This window comes from Charadrius vociferus, unplaced genomic scaffold (assembly GCF_000708025.1).
Source record: "Charadrius vociferus isolate BGI_N301 unplaced genomic scaffold, ASM70802v2 scaffold301, whole genome shotgun sequence".
In the NCBI taxonomy this organism is placed as follows: domain Eukaryota; kingdom Metazoa; phylum Chordata; class Aves; order Charadriiformes; family Charadriidae; genus Charadrius; species Charadrius vociferus.
This window is the reverse complement of record NW_009646842.1, coordinates 544,104-558,600: the sequence shown is the minus strand read 5'-3', so window position 1 is coordinate 558,600 and position 14,497 is coordinate 544,104. Positions and strand designations below refer to the sequence as shown.

The 14,497-nt window shown below is 43.1% G+C and overlaps 1 protein-coding gene across 1 annotated transcript in view; it reads left to right on the top strand.

Moving 5' to 3' along the window:
• The first annotated feature begins 8,937 nt into the window (after positions 1–8,937).
• FAM131B (family with sequence similarity 131, member B) overlaps positions 8,938–14,497 on the top strand; it is a 6,776-nt gene continuing 1,216 nt past the window's right edge. The window contains exons 1-5 of the mRNA XM_009892313.1: positions 8,938–9,042; positions 10,501–10,536; positions 13,092–13,185; positions 13,786–13,983; positions 14,310–14,453. Coding sequence (XP_009890615.1) covers positions 8,989–9,042; positions 10,501–10,536; positions 13,092–13,185; positions 13,786–13,983; positions 14,310–14,453 — 526 coding nt within the window. The 5' untranslated portion in view covers positions 8,938–8,988. The remainder of the gene's footprint in view (positions 9,043–10,500; positions 10,537–13,091; positions 13,186–13,785; positions 13,984–14,309; positions 14,454–14,497) is intronic.

Genomic DNA, 14,497 nt, shown 5'->3' with positions numbered 1-14,497 from the left:
CAGGCAGGGCAATGGGGACGGACATCTGGGATGTTTTCTGGGTGTTTGTCTATGACAATGCTTGGGAGAGGGTCCAGGAGGGTGCAGGGGGCCTGGAAGAGGGGAAGATGCCCAGGCTGCACAAGGCAGGGCACAGAGCAGGGCTGGCCCAGGGACAGTCAAGGGAAGGAAAACAAGATGAAAAATGTGTGGAAGCGCTGAGGAGGAGGACAGAGCCCGGGAGGACTATGGTGTGAATGGGAGAGCCTGTGGAAAACTAAAGGTGGGGGATGATCTGTATGTGTTTTTCATATGGGAAAACATAAGGGAGAGGGAGGAAGAGGGTAAAGAGGGGGAATAAAGTAGCAGGAAGGCTACATGCTGTTCCCTCCCCAAGTCCTTCAGTGTGTTGCAGAACCTGAGGACAGCAGGAGGTGATGGAACCATGGCCCCTATTTCACCAGGTGGATATGGGGGCCAGGCAGGGCCCTCAGAGCCCTTGGGCTTCTGCTTTGGGGATGGAAGTGTCAACAGCAGCCATGGTGGCAGAAGTTCTGGAGGCAACGGTGGTAGTGACACCTTTCTTTTCCTGCTCCAGGGTGTGTGGAAGGGAGTTCAGGGAGAAAGGTGCATTGTGATCTGTTGGTTGACTCCCGAGGAGTATTTGGAATGGTTCTTCTTCCCGACTGGTAGAGATGAAACTATGGGACATAGATGTCAGAACTAATGGCATTCTTATGCTCTAGGACAGTGCCCATGTGACGTGCTGGCCACAGAGATTAAAATTTAAACACATATGGAGAGCAGCATATGAAATTGCCTGCTGCATATTACTTCTGTAATGTTGGCTATAGGCCAGCAAAAAAGGCCTGCTACCTCGGTTCATATTGACGTTTTCATACTTACTGTGCTGAATGAGGCCCCTGGGGACACATTCTCTGCACTTCAGAGAAGCAGTGAAGAATGAGGATAAACCCATCGCCGCTGTTCATGCTGGCTGATACTTGTTCTGCAAATGAGACAGGGCTTTGAAATTTTTTTAAAAAATTGTGTTAATTGGATGTGTTTCGTTTTGCAGTACCTCCTTAGCTTAGATGACATGACCATTTCTTCAAACAGAACTGCCTGTGTCTAACATTAGGCTCTTTGTCCATCTCTTTTTAGTTGGGAGGACATGCTATGCAGTAGCCTTTAGTATTGGTTTGAAAGTATTTCCAGTCTAGAAGAAAAGTGTTGGTGAGGGAGCTTTGTTCATTAATTCTATTTCCTAAACAGCTCTAAAAAGGGACCTACATGCAGAAAGAGGCAGAATGGTCTGGAAAAGAATTTAGATTACCCAAAATCCAAAGCAAAGATCCTGAGAGCTGCCCGTCTGATTCCTAATCTGACAGACATCTCAGAGCTGTAGGTGTTTTCATTTTTGATCAAAAATTTCAGACATCTGTTCCATGGAGACATTTCTCTGCCTTGATGAGCACCAAACTGTTCAGCCCTATCTCATCCATGAAAACAGACTTTTCTGTTCATCTTCCACAAATGATTCTGTTGGTAGGTGCCAAGAGCAGCTAACTAATTCCTATGTTTCCTCATGAAGAGCTAGAATACTTACACAGTTATGTGAGTAGCTCAGGTTGATTGATTTCTCAGCTTTACCTGGGAGAATTTGAACACTTCCATCTGAGGTTCGCATCAGGAACAGTTCACCTGACAGAGGTTTATTCCTTTCCTTGATGTTGACCTTTTGGACAGCTTTGAATGGCTCTCTGTAAAGCTTGCAGGGAAGAAAAAGGTTTCTGTGATTATACTATCCATCCATCTGTCAGTCCTTCTCAGTAGCTTCAACTGCTTTTATTTCAACGACATTTGACAGGACATGATGATGTTGTGTTTGACAAAGATACTACACTCCCATAAGTATAATGCAAATTGATATCAGGGAAAGAACAATTAAAAGACTGGTCATAATTACTGCAACTACTCTAAATATTTGCCTTTACCAAAATTAACATTGGCTACCAATATCGAATGATAATTGTTCTACTCTCTGCTGGAAAGTAAAATTTGGGAAACAGAAGAAAGTCTGCTAACAGTGGGTAATAGTGGTGCTGGAAATTCACTGTTTAATGAATATGTTTCTTTTGATGTTAATTGGCATGACACATCAGAAAGCAATTGACACAAATACATATTTGATTTATGGTGTACATATTCACCAGCATTGGGTCAGGAAGGAAAAAGCAGAATTTAAGACTGTAAAACTATATTAGTCTACTTAGTGTGGAACAAAATAGAGAAGAAAAATTAGAGATGATGTTTAGCATCCAGCACAGAAGTTACAACAAAATAGATTATTAAAGGCTTCTGCATAGATGCAGATGTCTGATTCAAGCATGTACCTTGTTAAATGAGCAAAATGCATGCACAGGTACCAAATATAGTATCAACAAATACACAGTGGTAATAGGAATTGAGTAAATGTCGAGAGGAAACCCAAGGAGAATGGAATTGTTTAGATTAAGTAATAAGTAATTCAAACCAAGGTGAATTTACTATGATCACAGAAACGCAAAGAAACTGAAAATATGTCCAGCTAAGAAATTCTGTGTCTACATGACAAAGTAAAGGAAAGTGGCAAAATGAGCTACTGAAATAGAAAAAAAGTAGTACTATTAGATCAACAAGGTAGGATATAGTCATCCAGGTGGCTTCTTGGATATTCCAGTGCATTTATCAAAATGGTCATTATTTCATATTGCTTGGGAATGTACACACATTTTCTAATTTCTGAGAGTGCAAAGTTATGATACTCAAAAAAAAAAAGGTGGGGAAAAGGGTGTTTTCTTTTCTCCATCTTTTTTCCTCTTCAAATGTTTTTAATCTTTATTATTTAGAAAGGACCGACTTAAAAGTAAATCTTGATTTTTCACCTTAACAGTACTGTAACAGAAAGAGGGATGATACTTTTCCCCCAAAGTCTTAGAGGACTTGAGTTGGAACATTACTTCAGTTGTGATGGAGACATCTTTTTCTGATGAGTGTTTGTCAGAGTTTTTTAATCAAATTTGTGTTAAAAATAGAAAGCAACCATGATCTGCAAACAGTGTGGCTTAATGTATTTATGTATTTCAACTGCTTTGGTTTTATCTCACTGCTTCATGTCATTAGCTTCCTACTTGTTCTTCAGTCATCTAGAAGACTCAGAGCCTTCCAGAGCAAAGATGGAATATATGATGTTAAAAAACCCCAAACCAAATAATAATGTTGTTTAAAAAATCAAGAAATCTTAAAAAAGTTCAATGAAAATGAAAACCCTCTATATCCTTTCCATACACACCATACAGAAACAATGACAAGGAAATCGGAAACTCAGTTATCTTTCAGCTTTCATCATCTCATTTCAGAACATTTCAATGAGAAATTCAGTAGCATGTGTTTGTAAAAAATCCACTTTAAAATTAGCTTTATGACCCACTCATGTTTTAAAATGCTTATCAGCTCTATATGGAGAGGAGAAAATACTGTTCTGTAAGAGGTGATTGATGATAAATTACAAATGCAATACCCATGATGATTAGCAGAAGCTGGAATGGAAGATGGATAAGAGAAAAGAAATTATATTGGAGAAGAAATGTACCACTACAAAAGAAAAAAAAGCATACTAATTGAAGGGGGAAAGAGGTTGACAAGAGGTTGGATAAAAACAATACTAAATTATAATGTACTGCTTTCAGTTTCTCTTTTCTCACTTCACTGTCCATATTTCTTTCTTTTTTTTCATATTTCTTTCCTTCCATCTGTCAGAGTAGCACTTGATCTTTCATGTCTGTGGGTTAATGTTGCCCTTGCTATTTCTAGCTGAAGAGAAAATGACCCACTAACCTTTATCCAGCTTCCAATAAGAGGAAGTAACATTGCCCCAGGCCCAACGCCAATTAGAACCCAGAGATTTCCCTTTCAGCCACAGTGTGTGATGTTGAAACTCTTCAGCAGATATTACTGCATTTAAAGGCATTTAACAGATATTGAAGAGTTATTTTCTCCCAATATATTTCTTTCTTTCTTAGTACCTGTGAAGCTGTTTAGACCAAGAATTTTCAATAATTATTCAGTCTTTATGACTATAGTGCAGGCAAGATCACATATTACTCATTCTCTTTCCTTGTCTAGGTAGATGAGAAATTTCAACTGGGGAAAAACAGTAATAAATAAATTTTGTAGGTCTTTACTTCTACTGGTATGGAACGGATGTGGACTTTGAGACAAATAATTGTTTCATGTTAATGTTCTTCAACCATTTGATGGCACCATCTGCCAGAGTAATATTAATATTTTCCACAGCCTAACACTTCATGGAAACCGTGAGTGGGCTAGCAGAATTGAGGGCAAAGGTTGAGTGTCATTTGCCAAACTTTGGGGCTGCCAAGGCTCATGTACCGAGCACCAGACTCCCTGAGGTTGGTCTCTGTCTTTGGCTGGGGAGGGGTATTTGCAGTGCATTTGCAGAGCAGTGCTGGAGCCTGTTTTGCACTGCGTGCCAGGATGTCTGTCTGGACTTACAGAAGGGCACTATGCTCAGAAACAGCTGAGAGTGCAGGAGAAAGACCTAGGGTAAATTAAGGTAAAACGGGCATCACACTGCTACCTGCACTGAAGGCTTCTGTACAGCTGCCTTCTGCTCTGGAGTGGTGGCATCTCTGCTGGCTCTCCAGCATCACTGGCTTGATCAGCTCTGTGGCAGGAATCCTTTGGCCTTCACCTTCTAGTGTGAAGGGATGGAGGGAAGAAGCAGGGACTGCCTCCACACAAAGAGGCAACTGGATCCCAACATGTAGGGGCCGGCTCCCGCTCCGCTCTTAACTCCAGTTTCATCCTCCCGCTGACCCCTGTTGGACCCTCAGCTCACCCTGATCACACAGTCAACCCCCCCACTCCTTTTCGTGCTTGCCCTCTCTAGATTTGCACTTCCAGGCAGTGCCCCTTCCTTCTCCTCTTTACTCCTTCCCTGTTCAAGGGAGACTGAATACAAATGTATTTGATTCTAAACCACAACCAAACCTTAATGCTGATGCACCTGGGGCTGACCATTGGGCTTTTCAGAGTTCTATCTAGCACTTCCCTTTGCTAGAGGTATTTCCAGCCCCTAGGAGGTTTGCTGGCCCCCCAAATCTGGTCTCCAGCCACATGGACAACCCATGAACTGGCCCAGATGAGGCCTTGCCCCTCTGGCTTGAACCCAAGCACATCCCAAACCTCCCTCTCTCGCTTTTCCGAACTCAAGGTGGCCAGTGCAATAGGTGGTAGGGCCGTCTGCCACAGCTCTGTGAAGCAGAGCAGAAAGAAAAGAAACTGCTGCCAAATGGGGAGGCCAAAAGGTAATCAAAGGTTGGGTAGAAGGCAGCAATGACGTGCCTTGGCTTTATGCAGTGATAAAAGAAGTGTTTGCTCGGGGTGGGCTAGTTGCAGCTGTACTCCCCAGCCCGAGGGAGTGAGGTGCCTGTCCCATCCAGGCCTACCATGACAGGATTTAGAGACAGCCTTGGCAGCCCAGCCCTGGGAGCCTGACGAGGCCTGGGAGTGGAGATGTCTCCAGACCTGCTGAGGAGCTCTGGTCCACACCTTCAAGTGCCCTTATGGTGCCAGCAGGGCTGAATCCAGCAGACCAACAGAGGTGGGGCTGCTGCAGCTCCCTGCCCCCAGGTGCAGCCAGCAGCCAGGCTGAGCTTGTACTCCCAGTATGCGTACACATAAACACTCATATGCAACACACACATATATATATACATACATCTATGCACATATATGCCAGCCACACAGATCAGCACATACAGACACATTCGGCATTCACACAAACGGCACCAACAGCCTCCTCCTGCTCCATCTCTGATTGATCACGATGGAGATCCACTACGTGCAGCATGGATGCCTCCTGAAGGAGGGTTGCTCAGTCTTCCCAGTAGCTGGTCCTGGATCCCAGTCTCCCCAGTTGTTGGCACCAGGACATAGCAACACCCGAGGCCACAGCCACCCTGCAGTTACTGGTACAGACCCCTCACTCACAGATACACACACACACAGAGAGCTCTGTGACAGGTCCCCTGATCCCTCTGGTCGCCAACTCACCCTGTGCTCTCACCCTCAGGGGCACACATCTGGCACCCAGATCACTTCCCCTTCATTTTTGCTACTGATCACGCACTCATTCACACACCCTCGCTTGCTCCGGTCTTTCCAGTTCCTGGCACTTAGACCTCCATCATGAAACATGCGCCCAGAACAGAGCCTGGCGTCCTTCGTGCCAGAAAATAGTTAGAAATGGAATTTAACAAGAAGAGAGGACAGACTGCACAAAGTAAGTGCAGGGCATGGCCAGACAACCATACTGATCAACAGCCTGTTTACACGCTACCAGCCCCTTCTATACTTTTATCTATTTTCTCACATTTGTTGCTGCCCAAACCACCTAGATCCTTCCCTTTCCCTGCCATTGGTTCTTCCCCTAAACATCACATAAATCTAGTGCAATTCCCAAATGCTCTTTTCCTGCATCCCGTTAATGGGTCCCATCCCCATAGGTAGTAACTGCCCCCCTCAGTCATGAAGCTGCTTCTGAAAGCCTCTCCCCCGACTAGTCTTGATAGGCTTTCCTCTGGACCCTGGGGCTGAGGCTCTCCTGGCACAGTCCTGGGAAGGGCCCGGATGGGGTGTCCCTTCTTGTGAGTCCATAATTTGGGTTCCCACCTACCATTGTGCCCCTGTGCTCCTCAGGGCTTATGAAGATGGGCCTTTGGTGGGCTGGTGGCTCCTGGGATGGGCCTGAAAGCAGCCCAGCAGGGTGCCATTTGGGTTCCACCTCCTGCTGTCCTCTCCCTGTGCTCTTTTGTGGGTGTACAGATGAGCTTTTGTCACACAGCCTAACATTATGCCCTGCAAAGGGGGATCCTCCAGAAAGGAGCCAAATGATCCGATCAGAATTTAACACAAATTCAGCTCTACACTCATAGCTCATTAATTAATCATGGTCAGTAGCAATCACAACTAGAAATAAATAGTTGAGCACAGTAAGGCCAAATGTGTGCATGTGCTTGTCAAGAAAATCAGTCAAGAGGATCACAACCTTGGAAAGTGGTCTTTGTCATGCTCATCATAGCCATGTCCTGCCTCCTCCTGAAGTCTGTCTGTGTCTGACCTCGATGCTCACCTTTGTAGCATACAGTAGAGGAACCTCGTTTTTCTTTTAAGCAACTTTACTCAGCCTAGTCAGAGGTATATGGGGGATGCTATTAAAGCCCTTGGTTCTAATTATCCTGATGAACAGAAACATACTTCTGTGTGAAGGGGAAAATATACCTTCGTTCTTTCAGGAAGAGAGGTCTTTTGCACAGCAGAAAATTATGAGATGTGTAGGTGTGGTGGACACCAACTCAAATAGCATTTGCTTTCTGCTGTTTTTCATCTTGCCATGTTTAGCCTTTTTAAGGGACCAAATCTTTTTTTGCATTTTGAATTCTAGCTGATGAGTGCCTCAGGCTTCCCACCCATAAGTGCCTACATGCCTCCTGCAGGCCTGCGTAGGGTGGAGCATAGCATCTCATTTCTACCTGGGAAGTACAGTGATGAACCAGTGTAAACATGCCAGAGCTGCTAGAACAAGCAAGGGGGTTTGCATATGTCTGTGGAGGAGAAATTTGCTATAAAGAGTAAATAAAAAGCTAAAAGCTAATGAAAATAGAATGTTTTGCATTCAATGGCATGTATTTCAAATAGACTAGAGATTGCTGAATTGATCCCAGAAACAGATTATAATTTTGGGAGCTATATTTCTTGCCAGGTGCTACAAGGCTCAGGTTTAAACACAGTGCAACCTTTCCTCCATGAATGGGAGCAAGTAAGTTTTAACAGAGTTTGAGGATGGCACAAAGGCTGAAGGCACAGTAAATTGCTAACTGGACAGAGCGGTCCTGGTTACTATTTAAAGTGTGCCACTTTGCATTTAGTTTCACTATTACTATGATTTAATCTTTTTTAATAATCTTATTTTTAATCTTTATGAATTCTGTTTTATAATTTCTATTTTATGTGTTAATATTTAATTTTACTTGATCCTTTAAGTGGTATTAAAATGCATCTAAAATCAAACAGCACAGACTCTGCTTTTGAATGGGTGACAATCCCAGAAAGCTATGCAAAGTGCTTAGGGATGTGAGTGAACAAACAGCTGAATGTGAGAATCTGCTGCAAGGTTATGGCACAATGGGTTAATGTGATGAGGAGCAGCAAGTAAGTTTTAACTTTATTAGCAGAATGGATGAGAGCAGTCCTGCATTACTGTGTATGCTTTTATGTCTGTGTTTTGAAGAACTGGAAAATTTGAGATGTCTTTTAAAAAGAGACACAGATTTATTAAGGGGGCTGGAAAAATGCTCCACAGTAAGAAACCTGAAGATCTTAGTCTGTTTAGTTCGTAAAGAAGAAAACCAAGTGTGTGAACAACTTTCCAGAAATGTAATGGCAGGTGTTAAAGACGTCTTAATCTTGCTGAGAACAGCAAAGCAAGTGCACCAGCAGCTCTAAGCTGATGTCAGACCAATTCAAATGAGAAAGGAGAAATGGCTTTTTAAGTGATGGTGGTTAATATTGGAGCAGGATATCAAAAGAATTGGTTCTTTCTGTCTCACATCATGACTAAATGCTTTTTTTTCTGGTGAGCTGTGCTTTAGCCAAGCATACATTATGCTTGAGAAAAACATAAATAACTGGGCTTCGTATGGAGATAACTGTGTGAAATGTAATAGTTGATGATGTACAGGTGGTCTGATTAAAGTTGGAAGGTCTGATTTAAGGCTACGGTGGCTTTAAACTCAGTGATTCTCCTGTATGCTGAGCTGACTTGGCTTAAGACTGCTAGAACAAATCGTAGTGGCATTCAGAAGCCTGACTAGATGTGTTCCCACAGGAAACGAGGTGATTGCGGTAGACTGGAAGGGGCTGAAAGATGTGGACCAAATCAATATGGACAGCACCAGTTCGCTGCATGGCAGCAGCTTCCATCGACCTTCCACTGAGGTGAGTGCCTGTCCCAGATGCACCCAGAGGGATCAGAAAGTTTCAATTCTTTCAGAGTTCAGAAATGGGTGTTGTGCATCTCTGGGGCATCATCTGGGAGATGACCAGAATGCCAGTGTGCACCCGAGGATCAGGCTTTCATATCTGTGCAGTTTGGCTTGAATTGAATAGAGTTGAGGCACTCCCTTCAGAATATCCATATTGAGTGCGCATTTGCAAATGAAAGTGCTTTTAACGACTCATGACTGAAGTGGAACAGAACATGGATAAAACTGTGGCAGTTCTGACAAGCCTGTAGGTCTGCATTCCTTGAATAATGGATTCCTTGAAATGTCCAACACTATGTCTGTCCCAGCTTCTGCAGCACAGCCATAAAATCTTTTGAAGAAACACATTTCTCTCCATTTTGATTTTTAGGGATGCATTTACTAGTAACTTACTGCCCATTGATTTTCCCTGCAGTACACAAGGGCTGGTTCATTTGCTGTTCTGAGTTACTGCAGCTTCTGCAATCTCAGGCCCCTGAATTTTCAGCTCTATAAGGTTCAGGGTATGCAGTCATGATTAATTAAAAAGTTAAAGCTATTTAAAACGTTTAATATTTGAGAAATCACAAATAACATACAATTTGCAAAACCTTCCAAAGTGCTAATATATAGGTATTTTTATTTCCTTATGATACCTAGCTGGTTTGGAATGTAACTCCAAGAAACTTTGAGTTTCATGGAATCCTGGCAGAAATTGACGGGGCCAACCTTGTACAGAAAATTCAGTTAAATCAAATGCAGATCTAAAAGTCAATGGACGTAAACTGAATACCTCAGTGAAAATTTTGATTTATATGAGTGGATACCATAGGTGTAATTGATTCATCTATATTTTCCTGAGTGTCCACATCGCAAAACCAAGATGTCGAGGTGTGTGTCCTGCCAGCTGAAGGAAGTGCACTATGCATTGGTACTGTAATGGCTGATATGGGCAATTGATCTGGTTTGCAAGGGGAAAATGGACAAACTGAAAGGCTACAAGAGAAAATAATTTCAGCAGAAAATAATTGTAACTATTGTAAAAAATGTAACTTGCTGTATTATACTCGAAATACAGAGGTAGTGTAGCTCCTCCTTGTGTCAGCCTCAAAGCGATGCAGCTCCCACGCAGGGGTGCCAGCATTGCAACATTTAGCAAAAAAGAGCTGTTAGAAGGAGAGCCTTATAAAAAGGTGTTTCTTTTTCCCTCTCTTACTCTCTCTATCATCCTATTTGCTATTGTACTTTCAAACATCGTGATGCCTACAGATACCATAATGAGCAGCAGGGAATGAAGCCGGCTTGAAAGACACAGATTTTTTTAATGCATCAGATACTGGCTGTTGACTATGGCAAACTACTAGAGAGGTGCATGGTTGTTTGCAATTCGTGTGTTATACACTAACATGATGTCCTCCTTTGCTTTCTTTAGCAAACACGGACAGATTTCTCCTGGGATGGTATCAATGTGAGTATGCACCACACCACTTTTCAAATTCCTAGTCATAGCAAGACCAGGACTTGTCTGCCATTGAATACAGTGGAGACCAGAATGGAAACATGACTGAAAATCTTTAGTGGCACTGAAGTTCTGGGAATTGTCTAAGATTCAGAGGATGGTGATGAATTTTTGTTTACCTCTGGGTCTTTTGCTGTCTGGCAGGTATTTAGATCTGCAGGTGGCTATTAAATTGCCTTTGTCCTCTTTGGGAAAAATGTGTGTTGTTTCATATGTTCTCTTTTTGAGATTTCTGGGCACTGCTAGACAAAAAAGGTGTCTGTCCAGCATGTTTGAAAAATCAGTAGTCTTTGATTAGGGCATCATTTGATCTTCTCCAGGAGTTTGGGAGAAATGTATCCTTCATTTGCAGTTGCATACAGAAGCAAAAGAATTCTTAATGTCCCCTGGGGGAGATGATCAGCACCAGTTAACTTCAGTTAACAAGTGGAAGAAGAAACAAGCAAACATTTTAAAACCACATTAAAAAATACCATGAAAAAATATGATTTTATTTTTTTCTTTGTCACTAATGCAAAACCAGCATCCTGAAAAGGGAATAATGCATGTTAGTGCTACCAATTTATTTTTTCTGCTCTGGAGGCTTAAAAAAAATATGTTAACATAAATTAGCTTTGATGGTTTTGTACACTTGGAAAGGCAGGATAAGAAGCTGCATGTTTGGTAGTATAAGCATTTTCAAATTCCAGATACTTTCAGAACTTTTAAATGGTGGTCATTTTCTGGTTCTCTGTGGTTTGAAAGCACTTGCACCACTGAATATCAAGAGGACTTATATTTTTATTGAACCCTCACCCTACTGACATCTCTTTCATTGTGGCACTTTTGGCTTTGGACCTTTTGCCTAGGCTCAGGTAGAGAAAAAAATTGTGCAGGAAAATTATGGTGCATGCAGCAACTGTCTAGAAGAAATTTGTGAGGTTCTCCCTCACTGCACTTCTGTGTAGCTGAAAGAAAGGTTCACAAAGTCATGTCTCCTTAAAGATAGTACTTACTTGCAGTTTCCCATTTTCCATCCCATTCTGAATCTGTGGAGCTCTTTCATAATGGAGCTCTTTCTCTTTCTCAGTGTAATTCTTCTTTGGTGTCAAAGTTGGCTCATGAATTTCCTTCCCTTCCCATTCATTCCTGCCTTTGTGTCATAGCTTTCCAACCTCGTAGTGGCAAAGACCTTCCACAGTTTACTTTCTTTTCTGGATGGTTTCCATGAGGTGGGTCACAGCACAGCCTCCAGGCTGTCTTGAAACAAATGGGTGGATACCGAACAGCAGCACCCAGGCAAAAATGACCAGTGGGGGCATAGATGGACATTCCTCTACAAGCTTCATCGCCAAAGAAAATGCATCATGGAACAGGGGCTGTGTTCTCGGCTTTCACTTTTTACTGTTCTTCCCTTGCTTTCTGATTTCTTCAGCCCACATGTTACACACATTCCTGGCTCCAAAATTACAGGATGCCTTAGCTGCTGCTTTTACACTCAATTTCCAGAAAAACTAGTCTCCCATATTTCGGCAATTGACTGGGATTATATGCAGTTCAGCATCTTTACAATGCCTTCCTTTGCCTCCAACTGTTTGACTGTCTAGTTATTGCTCCTCTCACATTTCATGAGATTTGTGCCTGTGACCAAATGCTTGCTTCGTGTCAGGATTTTAAATTTCCAGTGTCATGGTCACTACTTTTGAGTATCTTTGTGTTTGAAACATGCTGGACTTGATTTTCAGAGAAAAGCATGGTTGTTTGCATGCATGAAGAGCAGAAGCAATGCTTGTTCAGCCCTTGTGAAAATTAAGCCTCATATGCAATGCTTGGCATCTCTGAAGAAGCCTGATGAATTCGTCTTGAGATTGTGTTTTATGATGATATTTGTGACTGCTGCCTGTCCCAATAGTTTCCCGTCCTTGCTGTTCAGGGACTGAGGATGAACATAGAGAACAGAGTAAAGGGAATTATGCAGAACTGTAGACCTCATTTCTTTACAGGTAGTTGTAGGTGCTTGAAACAGGACATAAGACTGATACAGTCATGTTCATTTTATTTAGACCATTTGAGGAGAAATTAAAACCAAAAGTAAAGTATAAAAATTAGTATCTGTAGTATGATGCATATATGATGAATTTCTGTGTCTTGCCTATCACATTGTCAGCTCCCCATTGTAAGCTCCCTGAATTGTCCATCAGCCATGTCCTGCATCTCTAACAAAGAGTTGGGAAACAGTGCAGCATGTCTATGGAGGACTGGCAGCAGCCAAAGGGAAGCTTTTCACAGCCTGCTTCTGCCTCTCCCACTGACCTTGCCTCACTCAGTCTCAACACTGTGCAGTATCCAGTCCTGGTTAAATAGCCTCTCATTTTTCCTTCCCTTCTTTTGTTCTTTTTCTTGTTGCTTGCTTCTGCTCCTCATCTTCCCCCTACCTTCTGGAATCCTTATACTGATTTCTCACTTCAATTCACTTCCTTTTCCCCTTCCTGTATATCATTTCTTCATATTCTCTCTCTTTTCAGCTCTCCATGGAAGATACGACCTCCATACTCCCCAAGCTGAAACGCAACTCCAATGCTTATGGGATTGGGGCTTTGGCTAAATCATCTTTCTCTGGTGAGGTCCTCAAAATTTGGGTTTATCCTTGGCAGTTTCTCTCCATAGGCCTTTGTGCCTCTTCCCATGTCTCTCTGTTGCTCTCCCAACTGCTCCTTTCTGACTCTTGCCTTTTCGAGGCCTTCGAGGAGTCTCCACCACCATGGTTTCTAGATACAGAAATCTCTTGGTTGTTGCCCTTTCAAAACAGGTTTATCTTACTCCTGTTGGCTTCTTATGATGCACACCAGCAGAGACATCTTCAATTGCTTCCCCTCAAACAGTCTTGGATTTAACCCCATTTTCTATTTCTTAGTTTGTTCACTTCCAGCTTCATCCTTCATGCCCAAATCTGCCCTAAATGGATTCTAGGCAAGGAAGGAAATGGACTTTCATATTTGGGGTTTCCCCTTTCCCCTGTTCTGAGAGCCAGTCCAAGGAAAGATGGAGAAACTCTCCTGGAGAGTGATACGGTGAAAGTTGGGAGACACCCAACCCCAGGCCTGAACCCTGTCAGGAAGGAGGAGAGCAGCTCCACTTTGAAAAGTGGTAAACAGCATGGCAGACAACCCTGGAGCTGTGTAATAGCCCCTCCTTGTTTTCTAATGTCTGGCCCCTTAGGGATATCTCGCAGCATGAAGGACCATGTCACAAAGCCGACGGCTATGGGCCAAGGCCGTGTGGCTCACATGATTGAATGGCAAGGCTGGGGCAAAGGTAACAGCCAGCAGCAGCAGCACACGCATGAGACAGCACGCAAAGACGCCGATGCCTACTCAGACCTGAGCGATGGTGAAAAGGAAGCCCGGTTCCTTGCAGGTAGTGCTAACTTTTTGGCATGCGGATTGGATTGGTTGGGATGTCCCAGAGCAGAACCCCTGAGAGAGCAAAGTGCAGGAACCTGAAAAACATGCTCAAGAGAGCCTGTGGGTGGTTGAGATGGCAGAAGGAGATGAGAGACTGTGGTTGGAGTATTGCCAATGGAATGCAAAGTGGAGAGGGTGAGGGCCAACTGTGGGTGATGGGTGTTGCTGAGATAGGAAAAGAGTGGGATGGTGTGACCAAGAGATGAGGTCAAAGAAGGTCGTGATAAGTGGAGACTTTCACACATCCCTGCTTCCCCTTCCTTGTCTCCTTTGGCACAGGCGTGATGGAGCAATTTGCTATTTCTGAGGCAACTCTCATGGCCTGGTCCTCCATGGATGGTGAGGATGTGAGTGTAAACTCAAATCAGGAGAACCCAGCAGGCAACTACTCTGAGAACTATCAGGAGCTAATGGAGAGCCAAGGTGAGCTGCAGTGCCTCTTGCTTAGCTTGAAACACACCTTTCCT